Source organism: Bufo bufo, chromosome 4, assembly GCF_905171765.1.
Source record: "Bufo bufo chromosome 4, aBufBuf1.1, whole genome shotgun sequence".
Lineage (NCBI taxonomy): Eukaryota > Metazoa > Chordata > Amphibia > Anura > Bufonidae > Bufo > Bufo bufo.
This window is the reverse complement of record NC_053392.1, coordinates 572771010-572790308: the sequence shown is the minus strand read 5'-3', so window position 1 is coordinate 572790308 and position 19299 is coordinate 572771010. Positions and strand designations below refer to the sequence as shown.

Genomic DNA, 19299 nt, shown 5'->3' with positions numbered 1-19299 from the left:
AGGATCTTAAAGTTCTTCTCCTTCGCGTGAGCAGCTATAGACAATCCATGAGAGAGTGTACACACCTTAAGAACATCCTCCGATGAAAAGGACGGGGCTAAATCAGGACTACTACAGTCCATTAGAAGCCCATACAACTGTGATATGAGCTTGTAATGAACATCAGGCTTCACATAGATGTTATCAAAAGCTGTCAGATCAGGACATGACCTTCGGTCGAATAAGCTGTGTATGAAAGATCTTATCTGAACATATGCAAGCCACATGGAGCCATTCTGTCTATCCTCAGGTACAAGGGAGTCATAATTTTGTAGGTGTTTTTGTGCCATAGCGTCCCGGACCCTAGGACATTGAGATTTGTGCCAAATCAAAAGATTAAGTGCCTTTTCCCCTATCAGAAAATCAGGGTTGCTCATGATTGGGGTCATAGGACCTTTTTTGTGCGAAATCTGAAATTTCGAGGTCCAATAATCCTAACAGGCCAAGGCGTGTCTCACGAAAAAAAGGCCAACCCTCCTGGGCTGGGCGGTTGGAAACCCATGGTGCCAGCGATAAATCTACTGGGGAAAGCTCCCTTTCCATCTTAATCCAAAGTTTCGGGGAGTTTCTATCCGACCAGTTTATGATCCTCATCAGCAATGCTGATGAATGATATACCCTAAGATCTGGCAGACCCAACCCTCCCTTATCTCTATGTTTAGCCAGAACCACAGAGCCCCCTTTTAATTTTACATTTTTATTTTAACGTGCATTTATTTTATTCATATCTAGAAGGCCACTCAGATAAGCACTAGTCCCTTGGAGGACTCATCGGGATCTGAGGAGGAGCTGAGCTCACGGTCGAGTTCTCGGACTTCTGAGTCAGACTGTCGGAATCAGAGTGAAGCGGGGAGTCCGCGGGCTTTGAAAAGAGGCAAGTGCCTGGTCGTTGAGATCAGTGGTAGAAAATATATAAAGAGGCAATATCATAATCCACTGTGAGCGACCACGAGTAATGAATGGTAGCTATAAATAATTATAATAGCAGAATCTGGGTATGTACAGTTGTGTTTCCTCTGTGTTTGTATGTTTTTATTTTTTCTATATTATATTTAGTATCTTTTGGTATATTATACACTCCTGTACCCTCCGCATTAATCCAGCTCACAACGCAGGGGCAGCTGATGACCCTATAAAGCAGGTATCAGCAACCTCCGAAACTCCAGCTGTTCTGAAACTACATATCCCAGAATGCTTCCTTCACGTCTATGGGGATTACAAGAACAGCAAAGCAACTGTGCATGCTGGGAGTTATAGTTTCTCAGCAGCTGGAGTGCTGAAGGTTGCCGACCCCTGCTGTAAAGTATCAGGAACAGTGTCCGATGCCTCCCGTCCTGCTGTCTCCTGGCTCCAGCTCTTACTATATTCTATCTACAGATGTTTCCTTTTCTAACTTTTCTGTCTCAGTCTGACCTCGTGGTGTGAGATGGCGAGCTCTGAAAATAACACGATTGTGCGATACTCAGTCAGGAGTTGCTATATGCTATATATATATGAGACCTTCAAGTGGTTGCAATGTGAATTGCAGCCTGTCAAGGGTTTTTCTAGCATGTTGTGATGTTGTCTTGAATTGGAGTCCTCAAAGTGGTTTCCAGAAATGGTCCCCGAAAGTGAAGGAGAACACACTGCGCATGCACAGGATACTTATATGCAGACATCTTGGATAGGTCGTGTGGCTACCCCTCCTATATGCAGACATCTTACATATGTCGTGTGGCTACCCCTCCTATATGCAAACATCTTGGATAGGTCGTGTGGCTACTTCTCCTATATGCAAACATCTTGGATAGGTCGTGTGGCTACCCCTCCTATATCCAGACATCTTGGATAGGTCATGTGGCTACCTGTCCTATATGCAGACATCTTGGATAGGTCGTGTGGCTACCCCTCTTATATGCAGACATCTTGGATAAGTCTTGTGGCTACCCTCCTATATGCAGACATCTTACATATGTCGTGTGGCTACCCCTCCTATATGCAAACATCTTGGATAGGTTGTGTGGCTACTTCTCCTATATGCAGACATCTTGGATAGGTCATGTGGCTACCCCTCCTATATGCAGACATCTTGGATAGGTCGTGTGGCTACCCATCTTATATGCAGACATCTTGGATAGGTCATGTGGCTACCCCTCCTATATGCAGACATCTTGGATAGGTCATGTGGCTACCCCTCCTATATGCCGACATCTTGGATAGGTCATGTGGCTACCCCTCCTATATGCCGACATCTTGGATAGGTCGCACACAGTAATTGGGTTACATAACAATGTGAAGTATTAATAACATGAGGAGACGCATTAGCCATCAGCTGAATGGATGCTACATGTGGCTCTAATAATCCTTGGAACTGAGTCCCAGAACTTATTTGTTCAGATTTGTTATTTGGAACAGATGTTTAAGTTTAATGTTTTTTGAGACGTAAATGGACAACATCTGGAAAAATGTTACCAATAGAGGGAAAAATACTTGATATATTTTCAATCACATAAAATCATGAAGCTATTTTGCAGTTCCCTGGTAGATTGGTATACGCTCTTTAACATTGACCCAACATTAGAAAGTGGATGTACAGGAACAGAAACAGCGCCACCCCTGTGCACAGTTTGTGTCTGATATTGCACCGCATTGAATTGAATGTGACTGAGCTGCAATCATCCAAAAAACCTGTGATCAGGTGTGGCTTAGGTTTTTGGAAGAAATCAGACATTGTTTTCCAATCCTGTACAATGACTTTAATTAGATCAATAATCTAATTAATAACTATAAGATATCGTTCACTTCATGAGCTTACTGGATAGGAATTAGTCTAAGGGCGCATTCAGGTGACCATATTAGTTTTTGCAGTCCGCAAAACACAGATACCGGCTGGGCGGAACGGAACGGCCAGCCCTATGATAGAAATGCCTATTTTTGCCCACAATTGCATATTTTTTGCGGGGCCGTGGAATGGAAGTACGGTGTGCTTTCCGCATGAATGGGTCTGCAAAATTGGATACGGTCTCAAATATACAGTCGTGTAAATGGACCCTTATTGTGGTCAGCACTGACCATAATAAGATCCATTGGCACTCAGTGGTAGGGACAAAGAGGGTCATTTATTAACCAGAAAAACACCTAGATTAGGCATATTTCTGGCGCAGATTGTGGCGCAAAGGTCCTTTGCACCGCAACTTTTCCCCGCTCACGCCAGGTCTAAAAAAGTGGGCGGGGAAGGGGACGGGCTCATTTACCATTTTCCTCGCCTGTTTTAGGCATACAAAATGGTCTAAATGTAAGACAGCAAGGAAGCGGAGGATCCGCTGAAGTTATGTAGCGGCCGGCGCCGGTGAACAGCTTTATTTAAACCAGCGTCTAAAATGCCGGTCTTAATAAATGTGCCCCAAAGTCCATAAGTAGAAGATTACAGAACCATGGCAAAAAGATCTATTATTCGTCAAATAATCTTCGGTAATTATGAGATATTGTATACATACATTGTACATAAACGTCACTGCCTATGTTTTGGTCCTCCCAGACCTCAACCAGTGTAATTGCTTGTGTGGCATACAACAGTGTTCCTCATCCAGTCCTCAGGGTTCACCTGAGTTGAGACTATTCTAGATAATGAATACCTGTGGTAAGTCCTGATGCATTAACACTATATCACCTGCTCAATACTCAGGGCGCTGACACACATTCAGGTTTTTTTTATGCAGTTTTTGAAGCCAAAAACAGGGGTGAATTGTAAAAAAGTGGAGAAGCAGTATTTGCCTTAACACTTTTGCTCCTGTTATGGCTTTAAAAACTGCATCAAAAAGTTTGAACGTGTGTCAGCACCCTAAGGAGATCCGGAAAACATGACCGTTAAGTGGTCCCGGAGGACTGGAGCTGAGAAACACTGGCATACAACACCTCATAATTGATGAAGATTTTCTAACAAAACTGTCAAATGAAGGCTCCATTCACACATCCGCAATTCCAGTCCGCATTTTGCGGAACGGAATTGCGGACCCATACACTTCCGGGTCCGCAAATTCCGATCCTGAAAAAAATAGAACATGTCCTATTCTTGTCCGCAATAGCGGACAAGAATAGGCATATTCTCTTAGTGCCGACAATGTGCGTTCCGCAAAATGCGGAACGCACATTGCCTCTGTCCGTGTTTTGCGGATCCGCAAAACACACACGGATGTGTGAATGGACCCTAATAAATATTTTTTATTGCGTTGATATAAGCGTTTCATACACATTAGATGGGCTGTGCTCGTGCACTTACAGGGGTGCCACCCAAAGCATTCAGAATTAGCTTTGATAGTACCCCATTGATTAAAAGCAGGGGCATCGGTATGTATTACTTCCTGTCACTTGCCCCTACCTATGTCTCTCAGTAGTTTTGCATTGACAAAACTGCTTACAGACTCCCTTTAAAAAGGGTTCTCATAATTGATGTAAAAAATGAAAATCAAACATTATATAGTATATGACAATATCCTCACATGGATCGAGAGATCTCCCCATTCATCGATCCAATTGCTCAGCTTGATTTATTTCCAGCTGGCAGCTCAAAGGCATGTCCATTCTCAGAGGGTGTTTGCTTGCTCAGAGGTATGCCCTTTCTTAGGGGGCATGTCTTTTTTGCTGCCGCTCTCTTCCTGTAACTGTCGTAGCTTCTGACAGTAGATACAGCTGGTGGCAGTTGAAGGATGGAACTGAGCATGTGTGACCACCTCAGTAGATAGATATGCACATTACTCTACAGATTTAAACACCAGGGGGCGCCATTAAATGACGTTAAGACAGTATCTCACAAATGGAGTATTTTTGTAACAGAAAGTAAATGATAAAATTAACTAGTTTTTGATGACTTGTATTAAAATAACCTTTAATGATGGCACAACCCGGTTCTCTCACTTACGACACTCATCTTACTATAGAACCAAAGTGCACAACCATTTTTGATTTAAGGACCACATTTTTAGGCTTTGTTTGAAGATCCGGCAGGCTGTTCTAGCACAGAGCAGCAATGGGAGATGTGGACCCACTGGGTCGCTAATGGATTTGACTTAGGGCTAAACCGGGAAGTGGAGGGTAAGCAAGTAACCTCCATTAGCAACGTCTGGCAAGTAGAAACACCAAGTTGCAGTACCCAGACAGCAGGCAGGAATTGTCGGAGCATGGGTCAAGGTAATTGGAGTTCTGTCGTAAGTTAGGCTACTTTCACACTTGCGTTTTTCTTTTCCGGCATAGAGTTCCGTCACAGGGGCTCTATACCGGAAAAGAACTGATCAGGTATGTCCCCATGCATTCTGAATGGAGAGTAATCCGTTCAGTTTGCATCAGGATGTCTTCAGTTCAGTCGTTTTGACTGATCAGGCAAAAGAGAAAACCGTAGCATGCTACGGTTTTATCTCCGGCTAAAAAAACTGAAGACTTGCCTGAATGCCGGATCAGGCATTTTTTCCCATAGGAATGTATTAGTGCCGGATCCGGCATTCAGAATACCGGAATGCCGGATCCGTCCTTCCGGTATGCGCATGCGCAGACTGAAAAAAAAGGTGAAAAAATAAATGCCGGATCCGTTTTTGCCGGATGACACCGGAAAGACGGATCCGGCATTTCAATGCATTTTTTCGACTGATCAGGCATTTTTAAGACTGATCAGGATCCTGATCAGTCTTACTAATGCCATCAGTTAGCATACATTTTGCCTGATCCGGCAGGCAGTTCCGGCGACGGAACTGCTTGCCGGATCTCTCTGCCGCAAGTGTGAAAGTAGCCTAAGACAGGCAGAGGTCAGGACAGGAAGGCTTGGGCAAGTATACAAGCTGGGTCGATACCAAATGGAAAGGAAAACAAACAGCTTTGCAGGCTTCACGAACCAAAAGGACTTATTGCTTAGGCATTGAGTGATGGGGAGAGGGTCCTTAAAGGGGTTGTCCAGCATAGGAGCCCACAACCCTAATTCATCTAACCTGTGCCCAGTTAAAAAAAAAAATACAAAACAATCACCTGTCCTGTTCTTGGCTGCTTACAGTCCCTGTGGGAAGAGGGAGTGCCTTGGTTACATAACCGCTATGACGAATCACAGGCCTTAACAATCACATCTGCTTGAATGATACATCACTTTTTAAAGGGGTTGTCCCACGAAAAATATTAGAGTTTTCAAACCAGCACCTGGATCTAAATACTTTTGTAATTGCATGTAATTAAAAATTTAACATAGCCATTGCGTTATTCAATAAAATGTATCTGTATAGCACCACCTGCTGTTTGTTTTTTTCTTATTTCTTTGACCTGCTCAGTGAGAAGGTTGCACATGCTCAGTTTCATCCTTCAACTGACTCCTGAGCTGTGATAGGGAGAACATGGACACGTCCCCTTAGCTGCAGCAGAAAAGACACTCCCTTGAGCTTAGTTTAATATAAATCTAGCAGAGCAATGAATGGGGAGATCTCTGGACCCATGTGAGGTACAGGGCTGGTTCTAGCTTTGTTAGAAAGAGGTCGTCATGTACTATATGGTGTCTGATTTCATTTTCTACATTCGTCATGGGATAACCCCTTTAAGCAGATGTGACCACTGAAGCCTGTTATTAGCAGCAGAGGTCAAGGGACCAAGCAACTTCCTGGTCCTGTGTAGATCGGAAATGGCCGAGAATGGGGCAGCATCAAGGCCGCGGACAGGTGATTTTTTTTTTTTATGGTGTATTGGGGTTGTCAGCCTTAAAGAAGCCTGAGACACTAGCTTAAGTTGGGGACGATTGGCGTTCACCTAAGGAGGACAGGAGCTTCTGCATGCGCACAACTCATGGACCAGGCAGTGCCATGCAGAAGAAGAGTGGCTTTGGCCAACGGGACAGGTGAGCCAGAAAAACATTACACATTTCATAAGCACATGACATAAGTTGGTCCTTGGAGGTCTAACCACTAGTAGACCCTCCAGACCCACTGCTTGAATGAATCTGTGTTACAGCTCCCTGCGAGGACCTTCTCCATTTAGTATTTGGTGTGGGTTCCATCTCATCCTTCGGACCACCACTGATCAGCAAGTAATGGCATATCCTAGGAATATAACATAGCTTTCTTTAGTTGGTAAATGGTCTGAACACATAAATGATATGATCATCTCTCTCCGCAGGCATCTCCTTTTCCTCCATGACGTCAGACAGTGACTATGCCATCCCTCCCGATGCTTATTCCATTGACAGCGAATTCTCAGAACCAGAACAGAAGCTTCCAAAAACCTGCTCCTCATCAAGTGACAATGGGAAAAATGTAAGTAAGCCAGAATACGCATCTCCTGCTTTTAATCATCATATTTTCCAGCAGATGTCGTTAATTATTAATATCACTGAAATCAGATTGGGATAATCCAGAAAATTCTCATTGTTTTCATCTACAGTGCTGCCCATAATTATTCATACCCCTGGAAAATTTTGACTTACAGTTACTTTTATTCAACCAGCAAGTAATTTTTTAATGGGAAATTACATAGGTGTCTCCCAAAAGACAATAAGACGATGTACAAGAGGCATTATTGTGGGGAAAAAAAACACTTCTCAGCTTTTATTTACATTTGAGCAAAAAATACAAGATGTTCCGCACTGTGGAAAATCTCAGAGGACGTGGTCGGGAGCCAAAAGTGACACCTGTGCTGGCCAGGAGGATAGTTAGAGAGGTGAAAAAGAATCCAAGGATCACCACCAAGGCCATCCTGGTGAATCTGGGCTCTGCTGGTGGCAATGTCTCAAGGCAGACAATCCATCGGACACTGCACACTGCTGGGTTCGACTTCTCCAGATAAGGCACACAAAAGCTCGCTTGGCCTTTGCAAAAGCTCATCTGGACAAAGAAGAAGACTTCTGGTCTTCTGTGTTATGGTCAGATGAAACAAAAATTGAATTGTTTGGTCACAATGATGTTTCCTTCATTTGGCGTAAAAAATGAGAAGCCTTCAACCCAAAGAACACCATCCCCACTGTCAAACATGGTGGTGGGAACCTAATGCTTTGGGGTGTTTTTCAGCCAATGAACCAGGGAACCTAATCACAGTAAACGGCACCATGAAAAAAGAGCAATACATGAGGATTCTCAACGACAACATCAGGCAGTCTGCAGAGAAACTTGGCCTTGGGCACCAGTGGACATTTCAGCATGACAATGACCCAAAACACACAGCAAAAGTGGTGAAGAAATGGTGAGCAAACAACATTAATGTTTTGGAGTGGCCCAGCCAGAGTCCAGACTTGAATCCAATTGAGAATCTGTGGACGGAGCTAAAGATCCAGGTGATGGCAAGAAGACCCTCCAACCTGAAAGATTTGGAGCTCATTGCTAAAGATGAAAATGGGCAAAAATACCTGTGGAGACATAGAAAAGCTGGTCTGCAATTATAGGAAGCGTTTGATTGCTGTAATAACCAATAAAGGCTTTTCTATTGATTATTGAGAAGGGTATGAATAATTTTGGACTGGACACTTTTTGCCCACAATAATGCCTCTTGTACATCGTCTTATTATCTTTTGGGAGACACCTATGTAATTTCCCGTCAAATAATTACTTGCTGGTTGAATAAAAGTAACTTTAAGTCAAAATTTGCCAGGGGTATGAATAATTATGGGCAGCACTGTATGTGGCATTACCATTCCATTAACTTTCTGAATTAGCGTTTTAATTGTGTGACAAGCTAATGGCAACCGAGATGGCTGCCATTATAGCGCCAACAGTGATTGATGTCTTGCTTTCATAAGAAGTTCCTTAATGTTAAACATGCCTAGACATAGGTTCGACCAGGGTCAGACTTATTTTGAGTTTGGTCCTGTAAGGAATTTTTCATTGTCTTTCCAGTTCTTGCAAAGTCACTATAGAGCCGCATCCTGGATAATTCAATCCTTGTCTACACCTTTTGTAAATTTATGTTATGGGACATTAGGAACACTTAAATAGGATCTTCCACCATAGACCTTTCTGCAGAACGTGGAAGAAATGTCTGATAGGCTGGGGTCCAACTCTGTGGTTCTCCAGAACCCGTACAGCCATGTGAGTTGGCCGCCACCACCATATCCAAGCACAGAGAAGTGGCTGAGAAGATCCGTTGATCTTGCTCTCCGGTCAAATCTAATGGGCCAATTCTACGTCCTACATAGCCGGAAAAGTTAGAGCTGATATGCCCTGTTGAAGTGGAAGATTATATTCAATTTACATTTAATTTATATTTAATTGAATGATATCTACGTTTTAGGAGCTATTGGAGAAATCTGGGTACTTGTTAAAAATGGGAGGAAAATTGAAAACATGGAAGAGAAGATGGTTTGTTCTTAAAGGTGGTGAACTGCTATACTACAAATCTCCAGTAAGTCACAAGCTATAAAGTATTAGATTATTTCATATGTATTTTTTACCGCTTTTTTTTCAGAATCTATTAAATCAGATTTAAGTTTCAGAATGACACCTGACACCCCCGCCGATCAACTGTTCTGCAGTAGCTCCGGCGCCGAACTACACAGCTCTGACTATTGTGCAACGGATAGAGCTGGTTACTGTTCCCATTCACTTCAATGGGAGCTGCAGTAACCAGCTGTGTCCACTACACAGTGGATGGTGCTGTTTACTTACAGCACCAAAGATAGTCCAAAACAACTGATCGGTGGGGGTGTGGGGTGTTGGACCCAGCCAGTCAGATATTGATCCTGGACAACCTTTTAAAACTAAGGGGGTAATTTATTAAGACCACCGTTTTAGACCTGGCGTATTGCGGCGTATATCTGATAATAAATGACCCCCCTTAATGTCCACTTTTTAACACCAAAATTCTGTGATGATTAATCTCATATTTATTGTGGTCGGAGCTTCATTCTTTTGATACAGAGTTCCAAATCGTCTGCATAGCCATGGAGTTAACATTTTACGCTGGTCTATGATATCCCTTGCACTGCCGGAGGATGCACCTACTTGACGATGAGGCACACCTCGCTGCATCCTCCGACAGTCCGTGCACCTAGACTGAGCTTCCGTAGGTTTTAATCTTCTTTTAAGCCAGAAAACTAGTGTAAAAAGAGATAAATGTGAAAAAAAAATGTTTTACTGGGCTTGCCCTCTCCCTGCCCTCATCACACCCCTTTCTAGGAAAGTGGCTGGGGCGGCATATAAGCACAGCTTGTGCCTAGATTTAGGACAGTGGCGTTTAAAAAGTCACAAACATGGGGTTTGCAACATTTTTATGCCAGAAAACTGGCCTAGAGGAAATTATAAATTTCTCCCACTGAGTTAAATGTGCATCTACTATTCAGAAAGCTCATTGGCTCCCTCTAGTGGCAGCTGCAGACAGCAAAAATGTTATGTTTTAAACCTATGTCTAGGGAAAGGATTGGGAGCTCTTAATTAGAAATTGATCAGCACAGAACTTTTATCCCGTTTACAGATGTGTCCATGCTTTAAATGGCCTTGAAACAAATTTAACACAATATTGCAACATTCTAGCAAAACAGACTGCAATGTACAGAACAACCACTGGGTGGCCACACATGCTATAGATACATAAAGCATAGACATCTTGTGACACAATATCCTGAAATAAGTTTGATTTTTAGTTGTTGGTTATTTTGTGTAGCACATCTGAGGATATGTTGAGCAAATGGGAAATGCAAAGATTAGAAGAAAAATATGGTTTTTAAGGGGGAGGCATGCATTTAAAGGTTGTATTCACATTAGTTTTTGGTATTGTCTATGTTTTTTTTATCTTTTCCTTCTCTTGGAAAAAATTACTGTATCAGAAAAATAGCATGCACTCTTAAGGCAGATGCGACCAGGGGACTGACCCTCTTCAGTATATATGTACATAATAGAATATTCTATGCTGTGGTGGAAAGCACTAAACTCTGAATCATAAGTGTGTGCATGAAGCTATGAACTTTTTATAAGCAATCCTTAATATTTTACATTTTTTCATCTCGTAAATCCAGCTCTGGGATAATTGTACTTCTCTCCACAGAGTGATGTAATACGAAAGCCCCAGGGTCAAATTGAATTAAATTCCTCCAGTCACATAGTGAGAGGTGACGGGAAGCAGACCGTGCAGGTAATGTAATAATCGTGGATAATGAATTAATTTTTATAGCTCTGGAATCTCCCTGTAGAGGGAATTCCTGTCAGGCAGTGCAAGCCACGTGATATTGTACATAGATGTATGGCTGTTTTCCACGCTTTTCTGACCCTTATTTGCTTCTCGGTTTGCTATCTACAACGTGTCAAAGTGAATCTTTTTGCTTGGAAACTTTTTGTTACATCGGTGGCTTGCAGCGGCTGCTGCTCTGCATACCTTTTCCGCTGTCTACTTCCTGGTGGGTCCAGCCGCGGGGCTTGCTCCCTGTCTGCCGGTATGGTCTCTCCTACTCTGCCAGTAGGGTGCACGTGCACGCTCCTTTGGCTGTCATCTTCACTCGCCATTGGCTGGTAACCCTGGGGTATTTAAGGCACCTCCCCTGTGGGAGAGTGCCTGAGCTGTCTCTTCTGTTGTCTTTGTAAGAAAAAGGGGCAGTAACGTATTAAAATCTATCTTTTATTAGGACGATTAAAACTAAGATGGTGAGCCCCTACCAGACAAACCACATAAACAATGACGAACAATAGTAAGGTCATTAATGGGTCAGGTCCTTTTACGCCCAAGGATGGGAGCAAAAGTGGAGGTGACCAAAAAACAAATTCACTATTAAGAGGCCCTGGGCGGTGTACCCAAGGTCTACTGATATGCCAATAGGCAACAAAATACAGGGTAGGTCTTACCGGTAAAGGATGCCCGGGCCGTGTAGTCCACTGTTCAAAAGAAGGTATCTTTGAACCTGGTTACGACCGTCAGTCGGTTAGGTCTTGATGGCTGAGGGCCACAGGGAAAAATCTAACCCTGTTTTTGCCCTACTTGGCCTGTTGTGCCCTAACCACCTAACACGAGGTCCTGGCCCCGCAAGGGGTGGCCCCGTCCGGAACCTGACCCTGAAACATGCACCCTAGATGGCCCTGTAAAGGAAAAGAGAGAGGCCAAGAAGGGGCTATGACTATCAGGATGGTAAGGTTGGTAAAGGGGGAAGGAGTCCCTAAGGACTAATGTGAGGATGTATTCATAGTCCCAAGGACAGATGTGGGGATATATTCATGGTCCCTACGCGTTTCTTTAATGAATATATAACAACCTTTGATAGATATGATTCCTCTACTGCTACACGACCCCCTAAATCATCAGGGGACAGGGGTCATGGATAGAGAAAAAGTACCCCACTCCTGTGTCAGTTGTATGATGTTGGCGGACAGAGGGGAGGGGAAAGGAACAGAAATTACACAAGCTTGAGTGGACGTGTGCAGTCCAAGTCAGCCCAAGTACCTGTAGGTGGGGAAACATAGAGAGAAAAAATCCCACTCAGGTACAGGGTATAATAATGGTTCCAGCAGCTGGCATATTAAATGCATGTTACTTACTGTGTGTCACATGGAACGCGTGTGGCCTATACCATGGAGGGTGGCAGGGCAGCTTGATGTACCGCCTATCTGCCGGCGTCTGTTGGCGCAAATAGTGTGCGCTCTGGAGTTTAAATGGGCAGAAGGGGCTGGCCGTGCGTCTGTTGAGGGGGCGTGGCCGCCGCGCACGCGAATGCTTGTGTATCGCATGACGCGGTCGGCCACCCCCCATTGCACATGCGCACTAGCAGAAGAAGGCGGCCGTTACGACGTGCAGCTACAGCCGCGTCACTGAATCAGGGGGCGTGGTCAGAGCGGAGCGCTGCGCCGGCCGTCCGATGGAAGCAGCGGAGGTGGGAGGAGTCACTGGTAAAGCAAGGTGACTCCTACGACCAGCCCTGCGCTGATATTGGGGATGGGAATATACATCCACCCCTGTGTGGGACCTAAAGGGGGCATTTATAACAGATTAGGTCTAGACAGAGTGCCATGACATTAGAGATAAGCGATAATATTTTCTACTTATTATATGAATTTTATTATGTACACTGCTCAAATCTAGCAGTGCAATCATGACTGAAATTAGCACATATAGCAAGAAGGTGGAGATGAGCAAAACAGTGGTGATATCCGCCTGAGCCGGGTATGCGGATATACAGGTCGTCTCAGATCAGATCCCGAGGACAGGTGACGGTTATTTTGAAGGCAATGCGCCTCCTGTCCAGACCATGGGGGATCTACATGTGCAATTGGGATACATGTGACACGGATATCGTAGAGGTTACAGGAAGCAGCCAAAATGCAGTTGGTCGTTCAAGCCAAGGGGGTTGGTGGTCCTCAGCTTGAATATCCACCAACACTCCCTCTGGAGAATTTTTTTGTCCCAATCCCCTCCCCGTAGTGGCTTCTTGATCACCTCCAAACCAATAAATTTAACCCCTGATGCACGTCCATCGTGGACCGAGTGCATGTGTCTCGCTACCGGGGTATCTCTCTTATTACGGATGTCACCCATGTGCTCACCTATACGTATCCGTAGCTCCCTACGGGTCTTACCCACGTATCTGATACCACACTCACAGGTGAGCAGGTAGATTACTCCTATCGTGCGGCAGTTTATGAAATCACGTATTTGGTGAGTAAAACCTATGGAGTCAAATGTCACTGTTTTAGTCTGGGTGACAAATTTGCAAAAACTGCAGCGGCCGCACTTAAACATCCGTATACTGGTTTGTCTAACCACGTTCTTTTCTTGGGGGGGCTATAATGACTGTGAACAAATAAATCTCTGAGGTTAGTTCCCCTCCTAAAAGTCACTGATGGATGAATGCTGATTACGTCTGCTAGATCTGGATCCATCCGGAGAGTATCCCAGTTACGGGCCAAAATCTCCTTAATTTCCCTGGCCGCTGAATCATAAGTGCCGATGATTCGTAGGGACTTCTGTGGTTCAGTTTTGGCTCCTTTCACGGGATGTAGGAGTGTGGTACGTGCCTCCTGTTGTGCTCTCTGATATGCTTTTCTTAATACATTATCCGGGTATCCCCGTGCCCGGAAACGCTCTCTTAGCTCCTGTGCTTGGTGTTTGAATTCACGCGGTTCCGAGCAATTCCGCCTGAGTCTCAGGTATTGGCCAACGGGGATACCCCGCTTCAATGGGACAGGATGACAGCTGTCCCATCGAAGCAGAGAATTCGTTGATGTTTCCTTGCAAAATATAGTTGTCTGGAGACCTCCCTCACTGTCTCTGGATATGCAGATGTCAAGAAATGGCAGATTGTCACGTACAATTACAGATGTAAACCTGAGGTTAATGGAATTATGATTAAGTTCATCCACCAACCTCCCGAAATCGTCCTCTGGCCCGCTCCACAGAATGAAGATATCATCTATGAAGCGGGCCCAGAGGATGATATACTCGGTGTACCAGCCTGGTGTATCACCAAACACCGTAGTCTCCTCCCACCAGCCCAGGAGCAAGTTTGCATAGGATGGTGCACAAGAGCTACCCATCGCGGTGCCCCTGAGCTGGTGGTATAGCCGTCCATCAAAGAGGAAACAATTACTTGTCAGTACAAAGTTCAAGAGTTTAAGTATCAATTCATTGTGTGCAGAGAACTGCATTCCTCTAGCTCTTAGGAAGTATGCTGTAGCTGAGAGACCCTTCTCATGGGGGATTGAGGAATATAGAGCCTCAACATCAATCGATGCCATAAACCAATGTGGTTCTAGATTGAGATTTTCTAACTTCGAGAGTAAATCTCCAGTATCTTTGACATAAGATGGCAGGGACTGCACAAATGGGCTTAGAATGCGGTCCACGTATATTCCGCTATTCTGTGGCAAACTGCCTACCCCCGATACAATTGGGCGACCCTTAAGGGGTGATGCACCCTTATGTACCTTGGGTAGGCAGTAAAAGGTAGCCATGGTGGGGTGTGCTGGGAAAAGAAATTCAAACTCATTGCTACTAATGAGACCATCCTTCTTGGCTACCGTTAGAATTTCACGTAGTTCCTGTTGGAAGCCAGGTGTGGGGTCAGATGGTAATGTTTCATAGCTGTCTTTGTCACTGAGTAAAGTGAGACACATATCTCTATAGGTGGCGGTATCGAGAATGACCACGTTTCCCCCTTTATCCGAGGGCTTGATCATGATATTATTATCAGTGGAGAGTGTTTTTATCGCCTGTCTTTCTTTCCAGCTACAGTTATACCTTGTAGCGGTGGGACTGATCCTGGCTAATTCAGTGGTGGTCTGTTTCAGGAAGACATCAACACATGAGATGTCTCCTACAGGTGGCATTTTATTACTTTTGTTCCTGAGGTCAGTAAAGGGACCTCTGCCGTCAGGATTATCCGGCATGATGTCCAGATTAAATAGGAAACGTACGTCGCCCAGGATCTCCACCGGCACGCCCAGCTCGCGGCTTTCTTTCTTGTCCCTAAGCTTGAAGTGTTTGTGCCACTTCAGCTTACGGGCGAACAGGTGGAGATCCTTGGTCCACCGGAACAGATCAAAATTGGTGGTGGGAACGAAGGATAAGCCGCGTCTCAATGCCCTAGTTTCAACTTCTGTAAGGGGACGTGACGACAAGTTGATAACCAGCTTATCATCTACAGGATCGATCAGTTGGGTGGAGGTACGATGTTCCTGCTCCGTAGTGGGTAATGCATTGTCTGTTCTAAAAAAAGTGGTGCAGAGGATGGCTGCGAGGCAGATGGTTGAGGGGTGCACATTGTGGCTGGTAGTGTGGCTGGTTTGGGTTATACCGGCCACCACGACGTCTAGATCTATAGCTACCACGTCCTCGTCCCCTATTCTTGGGATATTTGTCCCTCTCACTATCTGACACGTCTGTCTCAGAGGAGGAGATGTCAGTTCTATGAGAAGTATCAGGATTAGTCAAGAACAGGTAGGCCTTATTTTCTTTGAAATCCTGGCTGTCCCTGGCAAACTGTCTATGTTTGCGTTCTTTCAAATAGTACTGGTACTTCTCGATAGTGTTTTGTAACTGATTTTCTTTGACTCCAAACTCTGCCTCTAGATGGAACTTTTTGGTTATCTCTATTTGATCTGAGAGGCTGCTGTCTAGTTTAGCAAGTAGCCCTCTCTCCTCCTCTAGCAGCAACTGCATAAACCTAAGTGAGCTGTTGGTAGCCTCCTGTTCCCACTTCTTTAGAAGTTCGGGGTTCCTGATGCGACTGGCTGGGATGAGGGATATACGTAAACAGCGTGGTACGATCCCCTGTTTTATGTAATTCTCAAGGCCCAGGACCTCCCACCAGGAGCTGATATGCTCTTTATATATGCGGGTCAGATACGCAAATGCCCCATTCAAAGTGGGCGTGAATTTTTTTTGGGTGAAGCTTTGCTCAGAAAAAATGGTCTTGGCTTCAGTGAGCCATGCATCCCTGTCTAGACCTATAGATAGGAAACCTGCCATGTCCCTTTGAATGACAAGATAGAAAGATATGGGGGTGGTCCCTGGAGAGAGAAGGTGCAGAGACACCTCTCTTAGGTGTGCTGCTCTGTGAAGCGAAATATGTAAGAAAAAGGGGCAGTAACGTATTAAAATCTATCTTTTATTACCAGTGGCGTATCCAAGCTATGGCAGCCATGGCTAGTGCCATAGGCGCCAAGCGGGGGGGGCGACAAAAAAAAAAATATCATGAAAAAAAAATTCCCACCCATTCTGCAGCCACCTCCTTTAGCCCCAGCGCTGGCGGCGGCACGCAAATTAACTTGGAAAGTACTTTTACCTTGGCTGGACAGTCTGGACTGAGGGCTGGCATGTAGGAGAAAGACAGGCGCCCCCATGATTTTCTATGAATGGGATCGCCCAGTCCGTCCGTGTATCTGCTAACTTGCAGAGGCTCCGCCTCCAGCTCCGCCTCAAGCTCCGCCTACCCTCCTCTGCGTATCGTAGCTTCATTTATCCAAGCGTGTCACTCGTGAGGTGACTCAGTCACCGTGACTGACTGCACTGAGGTGAAGTGAGGAGAAGAACTGTGAGAAGTTGGACGATTGGACCCCCAGCCAGGCAGCACTGCTAGTCTGCTACGGTACACACACACATCATGATCACACTGTATAATGATGTACTGACATTCTGCAATCTGCCAAGCACTGCAGGCAACCTAATAAATGTAACCTTGCTAAATACCTAATATAGTGCTGCTAAATATATGGAATAAATAAATTAGAATTATGCATAGATATCCTAAATAAAGTGATTTGTGCAAGTTGTACCTGCTGTTGCACAAATCACTTTATTTATATCTATGGCTATGCATAATTATAATTAATTTAATCCATATTGTGCAAGCACTATATTGGATGGGCTGCTTGCTTCTGTTTGAGACTGTCATGATGCCAGGCTTAGGCTATTGTCACACTGGGGCGTTGCGCTATTGGCGGTAAAGCGTCGCTATTTGAGCGGCGCTTTACTGTAGTTTTTGCGGCGCTATTCAGCCGCTAGCAGGGCGCCTCAAATATGCGGCTCGCAGGACTTTGAGCTTCCACTAGCTGCCCAAAAAGGGTTAAAACCGCCCGCAAAATGCAGCTTGCAGCGGTGCATTGCTGGCGGTTCGGCGGCGCTGCCCATTGATTTCAATGGGCAGTGGCGCTTTCGAATCAGTGTGTACACTGTTCCTACAGCGCCTCAAAGATGTGGCTAAAAGGACTTTTTTTATTGTCCTGCCAACGCACCGCTCCAGTGTTAAAACCCTCTGGCTTTCACATTGGAGTGCTCTATTTTGTAGCGCTGTAGCACCTGCAAAGCGCCCTGAAAGAGCGGCTCCATTCACTCCTGTGTGAAGAAAGCCAGAGGGCTTTAACACTGGAGCAGTGCGTTTGCAAGCAGCATCTTTGAGGCGCTGTAGGAGTGGCTCCTAAAGTGCCCCTGCCCATTGAAATCAAAGCGGTGCTTTGCAGGCGTTTTTTTTAACCCTTTCTCGGCCGCTAGCGGGAGTTAAAAGCGCCCCGCTAGCGGCTGAACAGTGCCGCAAAAAAGACGGTAAAGCGCCGTTAAAAATAGCAGCACTTTACCACCGACGCCCCCACCCCCCAGTGTGAAAGAGGCCTTAAAGTCATCATCAGGTGCGATTGTGCGTATGTGCTAAGCAGACAGGGCCGCTGGTGATCCTACTTCCTCTCTCCCCCCAGGGGCGCAGTTTCAGTGCTTGCCATAGGCGCCATTTTCACTAGATACGCCTCTGATTAGGACGATTAAAACTAAGATGGTGAGCCCCTACCAGACAAACCACATAAACAATGACGAACAATAGTAAGGTCACTAATGGGTCAGGTCCTTTTACGCCCAAGGATGGGAGCAAAAGTGGAGGTGACCAAAAAACAAATTCTACCCGTGTACCTACCTCTGCATGTTTACTGGATTCTGACCATCCACTCCCTGACCTCCGTATTTACCCTCAGCTTTTTGCCCTGACCTTGGACCATTTACCGTTAAGCCCATAATCTGCCTGCCCTGACTACAGTTTTGCCTGACCCCTCGATGCCCTCACTGGTGTTTAAGACCCCCGTGGGTCAGCTTTCAATCACACAGAGACTATTCCAGGAGGTATTTCAAGTAGTACTAACATCCTCCTAAAGTGCCCCCAATAGTAATAAAGTCCCCATAATGTGTCCCAGTAGAAAAAATGCCCCCTTATAGTCCTTCCAGTAGTACTAATGTCCTCATAGTGCCTCCCAGTAATGGTAATGACCCCCCTCATAGTGGCCCAATAGTGCTGCCCTAAGGTGCCAAACAAAAATAACAAACTCAAATACTCACCTCCATGCCACTATCTGCTTTGTAGTCCAGGACACAGGACTCTTCCGGCATGAGTCCAGAGCTGCTTGCCTGTGATACGCTTTAGGCCTGAGAGTGGGGAACAGTCGCAGATTCTGCGCCAGAAATAAAAAAATAAAAATGTATTCCCATTTTCTGTTATAATCCAGTAGTTTTGGTAAGTTAACAAACAAAATACTCACCACCAAAAACTATATTTAATGAACCTTCCTTGTTTAGTTGGTGACAGAGAAGCGGACGTATTACCTGACAGCAGATTCTCCGAATATCCTGGATGAGTGGGTCAGAGTCTTGCAGAACGTCCTCCGCGTCCAGGCGGCCAGCGTGCTCTTCACGCAGCCTGACGTAAAGCCAACAGTAAAGGGGCTGCTAACAAAGGTACGATACGTGAATGTACAAGGTGAGAATCTATGATGTGGCCATACAACAGTACCGGGACTGTTTGCCAGCCATGCCTGGCGCCGGACCTGCTGCTGCTAGTGATTGCAGAGGCTCCAGCCAGAAAGGGTTCGCCTGCCA

The 19299-nt window shown here is 45.2% G+C and overlaps 1 protein-coding gene across 2 annotated transcripts in view; it reads left to right on the top strand.

Moving 5' to 3' along the window:
- Nucleotides 1-19299, top strand: part of PLEKHH2 (pleckstrin homology, MyTH4 and FERM domain containing H2) — a 165360-nt gene that overhangs the window by 118596 nt on the left and 27465 nt on the right. For both annotated transcript variants that reach the window (XM_040430337.1, XM_040430338.1), the window contains exons 11-15: nucleotides 772-913; nucleotides 7159-7295; nucleotides 9262-9372; nucleotides 11011-11097; nucleotides 19000-19158. In XM_040430337.1, the coding sequence (XP_040286271.1) occupies nucleotides 772-913; nucleotides 7159-7295; nucleotides 9262-9372; nucleotides 11011-11097; nucleotides 19000-19158 (636 nt within the window). The remainder of the gene's footprint in view (nucleotides 1-771; nucleotides 914-7158; nucleotides 7296-9261; nucleotides 9373-11010; nucleotides 11098-18999; nucleotides 19159-19299) is intronic.